The sequence below is a fragment of the Podarcis gaigeae genome, assembly GCF_964106915.1.
Source record: "Podarcis gaigeae genome assembly, chromosome: 10".
Classification (NCBI taxonomy): domain Eukaryota; kingdom Metazoa; phylum Chordata; class Lepidosauria; order Squamata; family Lacertidae; genus Podarcis; species Podarcis gaigeae.
In genome coordinates this window covers 72,890,699-72,908,101 of record NC_139686.1, presented here as the reverse complement: position 1 = coordinate 72,908,101, position 17,403 = coordinate 72,890,699, and the positions used below count along the sequence as shown (strand labels likewise).

Here is a 17,403-nt window from a genome sequence, read left to right as displayed (position 1 = left end):
TGATATGCCATTAAACAGGGGCAACGGTGTGCAACTTTCATCCAAGGAAGGACCACCATGTCCCCTTAGGTACATTGAGTTGGGAGGATGATATGGATACATTCCAATGACTTACTAAGAGAGGAACAGTTATCCACCGAGCCAGAAAGGCTACACATGTACGTATGAGCAGGTACATAGGCAGCAGAGGTATTCCACAGTGGATCCTTTACTATGACATTATAGATCACTCCTTGTCCAGGAAGCGAGGAGAAGTACCAGTCAGTTTTGTCTTGGTTCACTAAGGTCATCATCTGTGGAGGACATAGAAAGAGTAAGGGAACAAAAGAGATGGGTTGTGTGCACGTGCCTTACTTTTCCCACACCTCAGGTTTTAGAGACAAGTTGTGTGTTGCGTCTTAGCCCACTATTTGACTGAAGAGTCTCCTAAGGCAGTTGACGTATTGGAAGCCATATAAAAACAACAAAACGCAAAAAGATTCTAGCACAATAACTATATGAAATATTATTAAAGCAAGTCACCGCAAACATGGACTACAAAAGGCGTCAAGAAATCTTCATTCAAGATGGACTAAAGAAATTAGCACAGTCACACCACGGGATCTGCAGAGCGCCACTCATTCATACACTGAAACTGCACAACTTACTTTAGTGCCATGCCTTCTGATGCTTTGCACTTCAGACATCTTTCTCATGTGGCTCACAAACGATGCTTCAGACAAGTCATTCTCTGGCAAGAAATACTGATAGACTTCATAAGATAGTCGCCACCTAGAGCTACTGCCCAAATCACACAATGGTGGGTTTGTACCTCTGGAAAATTGCAGGGGAGAATATTTATTTGAACTTGTTAGGCTCATTTTCACACTTCGCTTTGAGGCCAGAGTTTGTAGTGCCAATAGCTACTTCCCTCCCATACATTGCAGAACGGTTTAATATATCTTATTGTGATCCACAGGCAAAAAGTCTAGCTCCAAAGTTACAAATCACAGTAAATAACCGGGAAATTCTGTTTCACAAAATGTTAAGCTGGAGCCTCTTCCTTCCCATCTACTGCAGATCCATTATTAAAGAGGCTTGGAGTGGTGGGTCATTACCCAATCTCAAGAGGACTGCAAAGTTGCTACTTCTACCATTAAAAAAACCAAAAGCCTGACTGCTGATAAAAGATGTATTTTAATTTTGGGGTATTTATGTCAGCTTGTTAATTTAGCAGAATTAATATACCACTTAATCATCTATAACCTCTCAATGGTTTAGTGAGGTTGTAAATTTGTTATTTTAAAATGTTGATAAAATCTAATTATAAAAGCAAGCTAACCTAAAGAAAACATATAATTACTTCAACTACCATTTTCTGCCATTGCCTTTACATTTATTTGCAAGTCTAAGGGTTAGAAGTCTACATTCTTCCTTACCCCCACCTCTTCTGACTACAAGAACTGGCCTTGGTTTGCCCCAATATGTCTGAAGGATTTTTTAAAAAATCATAGATTGCACACTGCGTCCTCTGGACAAAAATGACTAGTCTAGCTCTGAAAACCACCTTAATTCCTTTCAGGCTGCAGAAAGCAGGTATGCCTTAAGATTATGATGCAGACTCACCTAAAACAACTTTGTTCGGAAGTCTAGAAACACAATAACCCACATAGTCACCATCTAAGAGGAAGATTCATACCTCACATATCCTAGATTTGCTGGGGCAAATTTAATGTGTGTCTCAGCCAAGTTATATTCTAAATAAATATTGGGGTCAATTTCCAAGTTAAATTCCATGTTGCAGCCTCCAGGGATTGGATCTAAACAGAAAGAGTCAAATGACTTCAATAAAAAGGAGTAACACATTTTCAATCAGCTGTTAAAGTAAGATACTGTGTCTTCTGTTCACTGCTTTTGTGAATAGGCTCCTGTTGCATGGAGCGTTGTTACTCAGCCAGTGCAATCATAATGGCAGCAAAAAATGGTTTGCAGCTCAAGAACCAAAAGGGAAGGAAAACCAGGACTTGAAGTGGCATTGCACTTAAAAGCTGGTTCTGAGAGGGAGTCCAAAGTGACAAAAGGTAGAGAAAGTGTGGCATTCTCAAAGTCTGCCGAAGGTTCTTGAGAAGCTGAGGGGAGTGAATTAAACAGCTACAGGCCAGGAAAATTAAAAGCTCAGATAAAATTGGATGAAGAAATACAATGGAGGAGGATTTTTTAACAGGATGAAAAGAGAGCAAGACATGACATTTTGCATTTCTGCTTGATTTCCCAAACCTTCACTCTCCTCTATGCAGGGAGACTGGAAGGCACAAAATTTGTATTACACACAGGAGCTCAAAGAGGATAGCCTTGGAGAACGCCACACATCACTTTGACCCTGACTGCAGAAAAAATAAGATGGCTTACCTCTTTCAGCATAAGAGAAAGAAACAGCTGTGCTCAACACCTGGTCAGCACCTACAGCTTGCAAGTACCACGTACACACTGTCTGCTGAGGCCGAAGGATAGAAACCAGTCCTTTGTCTGTCCCAGCCCCAGAGTTATTGCTGGAAGGTTTCTAAGAAGCAAAGAGATTAATGAGTACCTCTCAAAGCTGCAACGTGCTAAGTTTATTTTTGTGCATGCTCTCACAGATTGCAGGGTGCTGGAGTAATGTCCAATTGCCCATTTTGAGAGCAATCACTAAATCCAATTGTCAGCTACTGAATCTTTGACAAGAGCCCCTAGACAAACAGGGATGTTGGGCTTTCTGCAGATGCAGCAACAGGGAATTGAAGGGCATTAGAGTTCATGAGATCCCACTGAACCTACCTATCCACGCTCCGTCCACACAATGTGTCCATTATTCCACTTGATGCTGGGTATTCCAGATGCAAGTGAACCAAGTATTAGATCAGTGACTAGGCCTGGGTGATATATAAATATATCACCCAGGATGGGTATGAGGGGCAGACCGTCGTGACAGCTTCACTCAGCAGTATATCACTGGTGAAACCGCCACCACTCCTGAGTCCTTCTGCCACCAGCGCCCAGCATGCCAAGGGAAAAACAAGCAAGCTCCAGCCAGGCACTGGAGACAGAGGGACTCAGGAGCGGTTCACCAGCAATGTTCTGCTGCGTGAAGGCATCATGGCGGTCTACCCCTCATACCACCACAGAGGGAGAAGCAATCTGCATTGCTTGTTCCTCCCTCCGCTTCTTAAAATTGCTTGGCGGGGTGGGGGCTCCGTTAGAGTGCTCCCCCTCCCCAGCAGAGAGAGCCCTAATTGTGTTCCTGCTTGCTTGAGAGCAGGATCAGGATCACGGCTGCTCAGCTGGGGAATGCGAAGCCCAGGCTCCCCAGCTGACAGATTGCCCCCCTGCCCCTGCTTGTTACACCCCAGGAAGAAAAGAGACAGCACGCCTGCACAGACGAAGGCAGCCCAACGCACAGAGCCTGGCAAGCTCCATGCAGTTGAGTATTGCTGCCTGGTCTGTCTTCGGGAAGGAGTGGCCTGCTGGCTTGCCCAGCCCCAGCTCAGCTGGAGGCAGGAGCTTTTCTGCCCCCCAGCTGAGCAACAGGCTGGGGCCAGCTGCATTGGCCCCAGCCCGCGAGGCGCTGAGTCAAAGCACCTCAGCTCCCACAGTGAGAGCTGTGGCAGTTTCACCCTGTGCCTCAGTGGCTGGGGCCAATTCAGCTTCTTTCAACATCATGGTTCATCACCAAACCGCGATGCTTGACCGCTGATACACCGTGATGTTGAAAACCCAACATCACCCAGTCCTGACAGTGACTGAAACATCACAAGGGCTAATAAGAAGCAATTCAGATACCTTATCAAAGGAAATAGTCACATTCTTGTGGTGGGTGTGGATCTGAAAGATAATGACAGTCACATTGCTGTCAATATTCCTCAACACTGCTTCAGCTGGAATGGTTTCGTTCAGCAACACATTCTTAAATTTTCCCAAAGAAAGCTCCAAGAGAGGGCCTGCATTAAAAGGGGGAAAGCAAGTGATACTCGTTAGTTGACTTGAGTAGATGAAGACATACAGCTAACTAGCAGCCTACAAGAATGGAGGTGAAGTCGACTGGTCAAATATTGTCATGAGTTGCTTGAAGTGTCTTTGTTTAAATGGTTGTCTCCCTTTTCCACTGGGTCACTGGTCATGCTAACTACTTTTTCATCAGCCCTCCAGAAGTCTGGGTCACAAGGTGCCACCTATTCTCTAGAACAGGCACCCCCAAACTTAGCCCTCCAGCTGTTTGGGGACTACAATTCCCATCATCCCTGACCACTGGTCCTGTTAGCCAGGGATGATGGGAGTTGTAGTCCCAAAACAGCTGGAGGGTCGAGTTTGGGGGTGCCTGCTCTAGAAACTCTAGTGGGCCAGACTTTGGAGAGGTCAGTGAGCCTTCTAGTTCCAACTTCTTCCTTCTGAAATAAGCCACATGGCCAAGCCTATGCCGCTGGTTATTGTGTTACAACTGCATGCAATTCTATTTTTTTTTTTTTTTATAATATTTTTTTATTGAGTTTAAGAAATACAGAAAAAAGAATAAAGGATAGATGTAAGAAAATAGAATAGAAGAATAACAAATTTCCATGTTCTTTTTTAATCAAATCTAAAGGACTTCCCCGCATCCTCCAAACCCTGCATTCTCTGTAATATAAAACATCAGCAATTTGTTACCTTATTTCAAAGCTTATTGTATCTTCCATTTTATCATGTTCCCTGATTTCAAATATACTGTAACTCAATTCTTGTGCGTTTTATATTAAACACAATAAAGTTGTTTCATTATTTTACCTCTAAGTTCTTGTGTCTTAATTTTCATTTCATTAACTTACATTTGCTGAAGCTAGAGTTTCCTAAAAGGTGCATTTTTTTTTAACATTCATACAGCTTATAGTGTTTTTTCAAATAGTCCTTAAACTTTTTCCAGTCCTCCTCGATTGTTTCTTCTCCCAAGTCTCGGATTCTGCCAGTCATTTCGGCCAATTCCATGTAGTCCATCAACTGCGATTGCCATTCCTCCAGCGTGGGTAGATCTTGTGTCTTCCAGTGCCTTGCAATCAAGATCCTAGCTGCCGTGGTAGCATACATAAAGAAAATTCTATCTTTCTTAAGTACTCTCTGGTCTACGATGCCCAAAAGAAAGGCCTCCGGTTTCTTAGGTAAGGTAAATCTAAGTACCTTTTTTAGTTCATTATGAATCATCTCCCAAAAGGCCTTCACTTTCGGGCAAGTCCACCAGAGATGAAAGAATGTCCCTTCCGCCTCTCTGCATTTCCAACATTTATTGTCAGACAGATGGTATATCTTAGCTAGCTTGACTGGGGTCATGTACCACCGGTATACCATTTTCATAATATTTTCCTTCAAGGCAGTGCATGCCGTGAATTTCAAACCGGTGTTCCATAACCTTTCCCAGTCTACAAACATAATGTTGTGCCCCACATCCTGCGCCCATTTTATCATAGCGGATTTGACTGTCTCATCCTGTGTATTCCACTTAAGCAGCAAGTTATACATTCTCGAAAGTAGTTTATTTTTTGGCTCTAACAATTTGGTCTCTAGTTTCGATTTTTCCACCTGGAATCCAACCTTTTTATCTATTTTAAAGACCTCCTAAATTTGCGCATAGTGCAACCAATCTCGCACCTTGGTTTTCAGTTTTTCCAAGCTCAGCAACCTCCAATTGTCTCCAATTTTTTCGATTATTTCCCCATATTTAGGCCAATGGGCCTCCATGTTAAGTCTCTTACGTGCCTTGGCCTCCACCGGTGAGAGCCACCTCGGAGTCTTACTCTCCAATAAGTCTTTATATTTTGTCCAGACCATTAAAATTGCTCTCCTAACAATGTGGTTTTTAAACAATTTGTGCACTTTAACCTTGTCATACCACAAATATGCATGCCACCCAAACGCATTATCAAACCCTTCCAGATCTAGGACATCAGTGTTCTCCAATAAAATCCAATCTTTCAACCAGCAGAAGGCTGCAGATTCATAATATAACCTCAAGTCTGGCAGGGCAAATCCCCCTCTTTCTTTCACATCAGTTAATATTTTAAACTTTATTCGGGGCTTTTTGCCCTGCCAAACAAACTTAGATATATCCTTCTGCCACTTTCCAAAACATTCCACCTTGTCCACGATCTGTAGGGCCTGAAACAAAAATAACATTTTCGGCAATACATTCATCTTTACAGCAGCTATTCGGCCTAACAAGGAAAGTTTCAATCTTGACCATGTTTCCAAATCTCTTTTGATTTCTGACCAACATTTCTCGTAGTTATCTTTAAACAAATTCAAATTTTTGGAGGTCAGATACACCCCTAGGTATTTTACTTTTTTGACCACATTTAGTTCTGTTTCTTTAGAGAACTCATCTGTTTCTGTAACTGTCAAATTTTTTGCTAAAACTTTAGTTTTTTGCTTATTTAACTTAAACCCCGCCACCCGACCAAAGTCAGAAATTAATTCTAACACTCTTTTAGTGCTAGAGACTGGTTCCTGTAATGTTAATACCAGGTCATCTGCAAATGCTTTCAATTTATATTGTTTCACTCCGACCTCAATTCCTTGGACCAACCGGTCCTTTCTAATCATGTTTAGCAACACCTCCAGAACTGAGATGAACAATAGGGGGGATAGGGGGCACCCCTGACGTGTCCCTTTTTCAATTTTAAACTCCTCTGTCACCACATTGTTTACTATCAATTTAGCTTTTTGTTCTGAATAGATTGCTTCTATACCATTTTCAAACCCCCGCCCCACTCCCATCCCTTCCAAATTTTTCTTCATAAACATCCAAGAAATATTATCAAAGGCCTTCTCAGCATCAATAAAGATTAAGACCGCTCTAGTGTTAAGATTTGTTTGTAGAAGCTCCAAAATATCAATAATGTTTCTTGTATTGTCAAACAAATGCCTACCAGGGAGAAAGCCAGCCTGGTCCTTATGGATCACTTCATTTAATACTTTTTTAAATCTACTTGCCAGGATATCTGCAAAAATTTTGTAATCCACATTTAGGAGTGAGATGGGGCGGTAGTTCTTAAGCTGAGTCTTTTCAGTTTCTAGTTTAGGTATCAATGTGATGGGACGCGGGTGGCGCTGTGGGTAAAAGCCTCAGCGCCTAGGACTTGCCGATCGAAAGGTCGGCGGTTCGAATCCCCGCGGCAGGGTGCGCTCCCGTTGCTCGGTCCCAGCGCCTGCCAACCTAGCAGTTCGAAAGCACCCCCGGGTGCAAGTAGATAAATAGGGACCGCTTACTAGCGGGAAGGTAAACGGCGTTTCCGTGTGCAGCTCTGGCTCGCCAGAGCAGCGATGTCACGCTGGCCACGTGACCCGGAAGTGTCTCCGGACAGCGCTGGCCCCTGGCCTCTTAAGTGAGATGGGCGCACAACCCCAGAGTCTGTCAAGACTGGCCCGTACGGGCAGGGGTACCTTTACCTTTACCTTTATCAATGTGATGAAAGCTTCTTTCCACGTTTCCGGTGCCTTCCTTCCCTCCATGATCTGGTTACAAACCTCCATCAAGGGTTGTATCAAATAATCCTTTAAAACTTTGTAATATTTGGAGGTTAGACCATCAGGGCCTGGAGACTTGCCCAATTGAAGATTCTGAATGGCACTTTCAATTTCTTGCTGTGTGATGTTACAATTCAGGGTTGTTCTCATTTCCTGGGGTATTTTTTGTAATCCATTAGTTTTAAGAAATTGATCCACCTCGGAAGCTTTTTGCGGCCCTTGTGAGTAGAGTTCTTTGAAATATCTCTGGAAACACTTTCTAATTTCCTCAGGTTTCTGAACCATTCTCCCTTCAATCTCTAGATTTGTAACTGTATTAAGTTTTTGTCTCTTTTTCAACTGCCATGCTAGCAGTTTCCCACACTTATTCGCTGATTCAAAGGATCTTTGTTTCATTTGTTTAATTTTCCATTCCACCTCTTGATTTATCAATTTCGAATATTGCGCCTGGAAAAATTTCACTTCTCTTAGCACATCCTTCGACTTAGGCCTAGATCTTAATTTTTTCTCTCCTTCTCTTATTTTCTCCAATATCTTCTCCTTCTTTTCATTCCAGAGCCTTTTCTTAATCGTGTTTTGTTGTATTAGAAACCCTCTCATGACTGCTTTACTTGCGTCCCAGATTATTCTTTTTTCCACGGTGGTATTCAAATTTATCTCAAAATAGTCCTTTAAAGTTTTTTGGGCCTTCTTAACAATCTCCTGATCTCTTAATATGGTGTCATTCATTTTCCATCTAAAGGATCCGGTTGTATTTAGTCTCAGTTCCACTTTCAAAGCATTATGGTCGGAGCAAGTTTTTGGGCAGATTTCCACTTTTCTAGTCTTAGGTGCCAGTCCTCTAGTTGTCCATATTTGGTCGATTCGTGTCCATGTCAGATGAGCTTCAGAAAAGAAAGTTCCTTCTTTCCCTAGAGGGTTCTTAACCCTCCATATGTCAATTAAGTCCATATTGTCAGTCATTTCAAAAAAGGTTTTAGGTAGTCTGCCATCTTTCGATATGTTGGCACTTTGTGACTTATCCATGTTTACAGACACAACCCCATTCATATCACCCAACATAATGATGTTATTGTAGTCCAAGTAATCCAGCATAGTCTCATGCAGCTTCCTGAAAAATTCCGATTTTCCCTCATTTGGAGCGTATATTCCTAATATCAAAAATTTTTCTCCTTGTGTCTGTATTTCAATCGCCAAAATTCGGCCATGTTCATCTTTAAATAAAAATTTCGGTGACAGGCTCTCCTTTGCATATATCACCACTCCTCTTTTCTTAACTTTATCCGAAGAAATAAATTCTTGGCCTAGTCTTTTATTAATTAGCACTTTTCTGTGGAGCCTTGTCACATGTGTTTCTTGTAGGCAAATAACGTCCAATTGTTCCTTTTTCAAAATGTGAAAGACTTTTCTTCTTTTTTCCGGGGAATTTCCGCCATTTATGTTCCAACTAAGAAGCTGCAGAGACATCCTGATTCAATTGGCGGGTCCTACAATGGGGTATCTAAGTTTCCCTCCGATCCCGGAGGTGGTAGTACTGGTCCAGATCCAGGTGGTGTAACTTTTGAAGGTGGTCCCGGTGGTGGTGGAGGCCAAGAAGCTGCAGCTCCTTTTTGCAGGTCCTCCTCGTGGTCGTATAGGAACTTCTGCTGGTCTTCAGGTGATTTAATTTTTATTTTCCTTCCTTTGTAAGTAAATGAAAGTCCTTGTGGAAACTCCCACCTATAAGGAATTCCGTTGTGTCTCAACAATTTAGTCAAGTCTATATAGGTAGTCCTAAGTTCCAAGAGATATTTGGGTATATCTCTGTAAATTTCAGCCTTTTTGCCTTCTATCTCCAAAGATTTCTTGAAATGTAGGCCTAATATCTTATCCCTCTCTTCTCTTGATCTCAGAATAACTAAGCAGTCTCTGGACTTGTCTTTCTTTACAGATCTTCCCAGTCTAAAGGCTGTCACAATTTTAAAGTCCTTTTCTTCCTCAATTCCCCAGAATTTGGAGAACAGAAGTGTCAGAAATCCCTCTAGGTTGTCTTTCTCCAGTTCCGGGATAGCCCTTATCCTGAGATTATTTTCTTTACTTTTCAATTCAACCAATGACAGGTAGGCTTGTTGTTCCCCTACCTGTCTTTTCAGAGGCCTTACTTCCCCTTTAATCTCATCAACCTTTATATTCGCCTGTTCTGCTTTTTGATTGGCTTCCACAGCTAATTTGTAGTTTTCAGCCGTAGCTCCTTGCAGTTTCTCAATCGCCTGGGTGTGCTGCGAAACCTGTTCAGTTAATTTGCCAATAGAGGATGTAGCTTGGTCAATTTTTGATGTTTGGTTATCCACTTTTTGATTTAAAACTGCCAGTTGTTCCAAAATTTGTTTCAAAACTGTTTCAGATCCTCCAGTTGCCATATCTTCTGCAGCAGGCTGTACAAATTCCACCTCCTGTGCTGTCAGCACAGTTGGGACGGATGATCTGCGATGATGAGTTAAAGTTGTTTGCATAAGTTGCCCAGATTTTTTCTCTTTTTCTTTATCTTTGGCTTTAGCTGCTCTTGTTCTCCCTGAGCCGCTCATTCCACACCTGCCTCTGTTCAAGGTCAAATGATCTTTTGTCCCATGAGAAAGACGAGTCCAAAGTATAAACAATTAAACCACAAAGAGTTTCAATAAAGTTCAATTCCCAGGCCACTATACTTCCACAATCCTCTAGGGGGAGTATTTCAAAGTTTCAAAGAAGGAAGGAACTATTTTCTGCCGTTGAAGTTCCTATATTCCCCATGTTAAATTTTTGTAATTCCAAAGCACAAAAGGAAGGTTTCCAAAGCTTCCAGTTTCTTAAAATCCAGCCACAAGGTGTCAAGGGAGGTCCCAGCAACAATGTAAAACGTTAATATCTCAGTCTATGCAACAGTTTGAGTCTCTGCTACAATGTCGTCAGTTTGACAGCAGTTTGACAGTTCTCTTCTATACACTGGCAGGCCGATGACGGGGTTACCCCTTTTAACTCTGTTTAGCTCAAAAATAGGGGGACAGTTCCAGAGGGCAAAAGTCCATAAATTTCACAATTCTTTCCCTTTTATCCTCAAAATACACAGTCTATCAATGCACTCTTTCTTCCACTTTTACAGTCCCTTTTAAACACTTCAGCTCGCTTCAGAGCCCTTGCTTTGATCTAATTAGCAGAGTCGGGAGGCGGACTTCCTGTTACTCGCCTCCCGTTTTCAGCCGAATTTCTCCAATTTAGTTAAAAATTTAAACCCCTTACTCACGGGTATGTTGCTCCAATTCCGATATTTTCAAGAAGAAAGGTCAGCGCTCATCAGCAGCAGCAGCGCGGCTTTGCTTCCACGAAAAGAGCGATGAACTCACAGCGCCGCTCCCCCTTTCACGTTCCGGAGCCTCTTACGAGGCTCCTTCTCTGCTTCTGGGGGGGCTCAAGGCGCCCGCCGAGTCCCACGGCCGCAGGCTCGCTCTGCCTGCGGTTTTTCTTGATGGGTCTCCGCTTTGCCGCAGCGGACGACCCTTTTTCGCGGAGCCCCTCTTCACAGCGCGAAGAGGACCGCCATTGCTGTTTCGCGCCGCCTCCGGAAGTCCACAACTGCATGCAATTCTAATGTGGCCAGAGTGGAGGAACCATGCTTCATGACAAAATAACACAAGCAACCATTATATTAACACAGGACACAACTGCTGCACCACTGCATTCCCTGAGTCAAGGCATGTTCACTCTGCAAAGTTTCTCAGAAGGCTTGGAGTTTTCTGCAAGGCCATCAATTTGTGAATACAAGAACTTTCTTTGCTACTGTTATTAATCACCGTTAATTGACATTTTTGGCCAAAATTCAACTGACAGTGGAGCATGTTTTTGACCCATCAAGATCTTAACCCAGATACGCCAGCAGTCAAGAGCCTTCATTTGCTAGAGTCAGAGCTATTTAACTGGCCTCAGCCATTTTTCCCTCATAAGAAACAAAGTGGGATATGGGTGGGAGAATTTTGGTGAAAATTTTAGGGGCTTTCGGGAGATTACCTTAATAATGTTTACAAGGTGGCTGAGAGGTGTGGGTGTTCTCTTAACACTTAAAAAAATTCCTTGTGTTGCTTTTTCTACAGGGCTCCACAATCTCGCTGGCCAGCACACTTCCTGAAGCACTCATGAGGGAAAGTCATGAAATGAATGTCCTCAGCTGGGAACACCATTAACTACATCAGTCGGGGAGGCCAAAGAAAAAGGAGCGTCTGCACTAAGTAGGATTGGTTGGGTGTAGCCTGTTATTATAACCAAAGTATACTACCCCAAAAGATCTACAGAAACCAGTTTATCTGACTGCATTATTCTCATTTATTTCTAATTGCCTAATCATATGGACCTAAATTACATTATGCTGTAAGGACCTTTAATAAAATCTTAGAATTGTGGAGTTGGAAAGAACCCTGAGGGTAATCGTCCAACTCCCTAAAATGCAGCATCCATGCCAGATGGCCGTCCAACCTCTGCTTATAAGCCCCCAAGGAAGGAGAGTCCACTACCTCCCAAGTGAGACCGTTCCACAATTGAACGGCTATTACTGTCAGAAAGCTTTTTCCGAAGTTTAGTTGGAACCTCCTTTCTTGTAACTTGAAGCCATTGGTTCATGTCCTACCCTCCAGAGCAGGAGAAAAGGGGCCTGAATAAAAGTGGTCGCTTGTGAGTAGAACACACGCAAATTGAGGGATGCCTGCACTCTCAAGGTCCATTAGCAGTTCCTCCATTAGACCAGGGTTAGCCAACATTGTGCACTCCAGATTTTGTTGGACTAACTCCCACCATCCTTCACCACTGGCCATGTTTACAGGGGCTGATAGGAACTGGAGCCCAAGAACATCTGGAGGACACACCATTATCTACCTCTTCATTGGGGCTTTCGTCACTGATGGTCAAATGTCTTTTCTGAGCTCCACTCCCATCTCCAACCTTTCAGCCCTTACAACATGCCACAAAACCAAGCAATAATGATTTTTAAAGAAGATGTTGGGATATTACTGTTTGATGTTCTAGTATTTTTGTAGTTAAGACTTTAAGGGGAAAAAATATTTGCATTAATTACATAAAGAATTAACTGAAGGCAGCCCTGTTTAGGGAAGTTTTTCCTCTTTGAAGTTTTATTCTGTGTAGAATATTCCTGCATTATGAATGGTCCATGTCACCTTTAAGAAAAAGAGGTAGGATTAGGCCAGGCATGGCCAAACTTGGTCCTCCAGCTGCTTTGGGACTACAACTCCCACCATCCCTAGCTAACAGTGGTCAGGGATGATTGAAATTGTAGTCCCAAAACAGCTGGAGGGCCAGGTTTGGCCATGCCTGGATTAGGCCAACCTTCCATATTCCTGGATCAAGTGACTTTTCTTCTTTAAGTTCTCAAAGTTCTTAACCTAGCTCAAGGTTGTCATCTGAACTAGCCAGATGCTTAACTGATAATCAATCACAGCCAGTCAATCCTTTGAAAAAACAAGACTTGAGAGCCGTCTTGTCCAAAAACGGCAACTACGGTAGACATTCTGTTTTGGCAACTGTAACCTTGGTTTAAAGAGCATTTTGGTGCCTAGATTATATAGCTGAGTTTCTAACACTGCCAACCTCAATATAAAAACATGGGATATGCAAACATTGTACAGTCCGCAACATGGAAAACGCAGAACATCTCCCATTTATGTTACTTTTTCAAGGTTCTTCTTTTCACACCTCCTGCTTTGGTCTGGTTGTGTGCAACAAGTGCAGGAAGCTCCGTTGTGGGTTTGTCCTGTGGCTCTTATGTTGACCTAGACCTGCACAGCGTGCACCCCATTATCATCAAACAGGCTCCACCCATGGATTGTGGCTTGTGCACCCGCTTCTGTCTGGCCATTTCAGGAAGGTGGCAAAAGAAAGAAAGAAAGAAAGAAAGAAAGAAAGAAAGAAAGAAAGAGAACAGGAGGTTCTCCATCCAGTGAAAACATTTTTTGTATGGCCACATTACAATGGTTGGTCATATTTCTTTAGCTACATACACCTCACAATAGACTCAAGGCAACTTACAAACATAAATTAAAAAAATTATCTAAAATACAATAAAGACAATTTCATACTCTAAAACCAAGTCAGGTAAAACAGAATTCTGCTCTTTGCAGACTAAAGCAAGTTAATTTCTATTTCAATTTGGAACTGCACAATTTTAAACATACAGACTATGTTAAAGGGATCTTTTCTCTTCCTCCCCACCAGTTTAACCCTGCTCTTCTGAAACCTTTGAGATCTGAGGCATTTATAATTCTTTCTGAGAAGTACAAAGCAGTCCTTAGCTTCAAAGAGTTTATGATGCCTTAAGGTGATGTTATGTAAGCACTAAATACCGCAAGAGCAATCTTCTGCCTATCTCTCTTCAAAGGATAGATGCTGTAGAGAACAAATTAATCATTACTTTCCCAGCACACTCATCACAGGCACATGACAAAGCTTTCAAAATAGGTGTGAAGGAATATTGCAGCACATAAAATGTGAGTGTAGGTCATGAGCTGCATTCATACATTGGTACAACGCTGGTATCTCTCTCCTCCATAATAATTACAATTTTATCCTTCCACACCTCTCTTTTGAGCAATTTAACAGGCTGGTTGAGCGTATTCATTTGCCTATTATCATGGCTCAGCCAAAAGGGCTGTGCATTTTGCACAAATCAAGAGGCATTTGGATATTAGTCACCTTTCCTCACCCCCTACTTTGATCAACTGCTTTGGCAACAGAGCACAATTTCTGTATTCATGAATGTATTACCCCCCCCCCCCTTCCATATTGAAAATAACTCTCTATAATCCTGGTAATGAGCATGTGAGGTTCTGTTGTTGGCATCTGTCTGTCTTGGGAGACAATGGGGGAGTGCACCTTTCACTGTCTTATGCTAGATGGGGATGTTTGGAAAACGTGTTTTCTTGAAGATCTACTAAACCAAAAGCGGAGCTTTATTTTCATTTAGTGAGACGCTTATTCCAGCCCTTTATCACTTTTTGCTTTGCCTTCACTGTGGTTAAGAGAGGTGGCTGGTGGCCTTCAATCACTATTTGATTCCAATAGCAGCTTCACATACAGTGGTACCTTGGGTTACAAACTTAATTCGTTCCGGAGGTTCGTTCTTAACCCGAAACCATTCTTAACCTGAGGCTCACTTTCGCTAATGGGGCTTCCCACTGCAGCTGCGCTACCGGTGTGCAATTTCCGCTCTCATCCTGGGGCAAAGTTCTTAACCCGAAGTAACTACTTCCAGGTTAGCAGAGTTTGTAACCATTTGTAACCCAAGGTACCACTGTATTAGAAAGAAGAGTTCAGAAAAGAAGTGAAAGCTGTTAATGGGAAGGATGTCAGTCATAAAGATGAACGTATTACTGAAGATGCTCTTTTAATTTCAAACTGCTCCAGTAACTGGCAAAACAGGATGTTTCAAAGAATGGCAAATATATATTTCAAGATTTATCTGGCAGGCAGGGAAATGGAGGATAAAACATAAATTTTTGATGAATGCTAAAGGAAGAGGTGGATTTTCCCTGCCAGATTTAAGACTATATTATGAGGCATCCTGTCTTTATTGGTTAAAGGCGTGGTTAACATTAAAAATGTGCAAATTTTGGATTTAGAAGGATTTGATAATAGATTTGGCTGGCATGCATATTTGTAGTATGGAAAAACTGAAATACATAAAGGTTTCATGAATCTTGTTGTTAGGAAAAACTTATATAAAGTGTGGGATAAATACAAAAACTTGCTGGAAAGGAAAACACCATTATGGCTGTCACACATAGAAACCATAATGGTGGAAAAAAAGAAATATGAGTGATGAGTGGGTAACATATAGAGATTTGCTAACAGAAGGGGAAGGAAAGATCAAATTAAACAGGTTTGAAGAAATAGCAGAAATATTAACAAGTTGGTTACAATATTATCAACTTAAGAAGTTATTTAAGTTGGGCAAATATAGTGGCTTTACAAACCAAACCTCTCAGCTAGAAAAGGACCTGCTAGAGAAGAATCAAAAAGTTATGTCTAAAATGCTATTAGAATGGCAAGCGAAAGACGAATAGGTGAAATCATCAATGATACACTAGGCAATGTATATAGGACTTAATAGTGAAATGGCAGCATGGGAAATATTGTGGAATGTGAATTTGAAATTTACAGCATGCTCTGCTATAAAAGAAAATTACACGAAAATGATGTATAGATGGTATCTGACTCCTACTAAATTAGCAAAAATGTATGTCAGAATCAGATACCTGATGGAAATGTAAAGAGGAGGGGTACCTTTCCCCATATGTGGTGGTCAGGCAAGGCAGCAAAAGCTTTCTGGGGAATGATTAATAATGAATTGGAAAAAAATGTTGAAGAAACTTTAGTTAAAAAAACCCAGAAGCTTTTCTTTTAGGTATAATTGGTGGAGAGGTATCCAAAGAACAGAGGAAGAGATCATGTATGCTACAGCTGTCTGATTGATTTATGCCAAGAGATGGAAAGAAGAAAGAGTTCCAATGAAGGAAGAACGGCAATTAAAACTGATGGAATATGCAGAAATGGCAAAACTAACCAGAAGAATAAAAAAACCAAGAAGAGAGACTTTTAAAAACAGAATAGGGAAAATTTATTGATTATTGGAAAATGTATTGTAAACAACCTAAAACATCAGCAGGATTGACATAAACACCTGCAGTAAGAAATAATGAAAAGGGAATACAAAGGGGAAATTAGTAAAACGTTTTGAACGGGATATGCAGTAGCAAAGGATATAAAATAGGTAACCACAGAAAGGAGGGGAGGGAAGTTGAGGGAAATGCAGATTGATTATGTAAAGATTTTGCTTTTTTGTTAAAATATTTGTAAAATGAGAAATAAAATTAAAAGAAAAAAGAAGTGAAAGCTTGCATCATCGCTATGTCCTATTTTATTTTATTTTATTTTATTTTAGTATTAGAATCATAGAATCATAGAGTTGGAAGAGACCACAAGGGCCATCGAGTCCAACCCCCTGCCAAGCAGGAAACACCATCAGAGCACTCCTGACATATGGTTGTCAAGCCTCTGCTTAAAGACCTCCAAAGAAGGAGACTCCACCACACTCCTTGGCAGCAAATTCCACTGTCGAACAGCTCTTACTGTCAGGAAGTTCTTCCTAATGTTTAGGTGGAATCTTCTTTCTTGTAGTTTGGATCCATTGCTCCGTGTCCGCTTCTCTGGAACCTTATCCAAGCCATGTGATTCTGAGGGTTGCTGTCTGAGATCAAGGGCAGTTGTAAATTCATTGAATTTATCAGCTCTCCTTAGTGCATAAGGAAATTGCTGGATTGGCAAGCATAGTCTGGAATGAGAGCCACTTCCTTGGTGCCTGCCTTTTCGAAGTCTCTCGTACACAGGAAATGCCCTAATTTGGGCTTGAACTGTGCTGGCTTTTCAGAGAACAGCTACTTTATACAGCAGTTTCACACTGCTTTAAAAGAGAAAGAGAGAGATAAATACTTTTATCCAGAGTCCCTGTCCTTAAATCATGAGATGTTAAACAAACCAGAGTTTCTTTGCTAAAGTTCTGGGCTACCAACAGTAACAGTTGCTTATAACCTATTGGAGTGTGAAACATTTTTAATTTTGTTAAAGTTGACAACTGAATCTTGCTCATTAAAATGGCATGAATCTTGGCATGACACATATTTGAAAAACAGCACCACAGAACTCTGTGTGTGAGACCTTTAATGAACCAAATGATGATTTGTAGATCCTCTTCCTGTTTGAAGGCGGATAACAACACATAATACTTGTACATAGCTCTTCATGTGAAAACATGCAGTGAGGAATGTATTTCACAGAAATGTGATAATGAAAACTAAAAGGCACTTTGAGGAATAGGGTGTTGGTAAG

At 41.6% G+C, this 17,403-nt stretch overlaps 1 protein-coding gene across 1 annotated transcript in view; it reads right to left on the bottom strand.

The window, feature by feature from the left end:
- TM7SF3 (transmembrane 7 superfamily member 3) overlaps nucleotides 1-17,403 on the bottom strand; it is a 30,687-nt gene that overhangs the window by 9,302 nt on the left and 3,982 nt on the right. The window contains exons 2-6 of the mRNA XM_083701543.1: nucleotides 3,796-3,953; nucleotides 2,389-2,539; nucleotides 1,679-1,799; nucleotides 648-813; nucleotides 116-293 (exon numbers count right to left, since the gene is read on the bottom strand). Coding sequence (XP_083557669.1) covers nucleotides 116-293; nucleotides 648-813; nucleotides 1,679-1,799; nucleotides 2,389-2,539; nucleotides 3,796-3,953 — 774 coding nt within the window. The remainder of the gene's footprint in view (nucleotides 1-115; nucleotides 294-647; nucleotides 814-1,678; nucleotides 1,800-2,388; nucleotides 2,540-3,795; nucleotides 3,954-17,403) is intronic.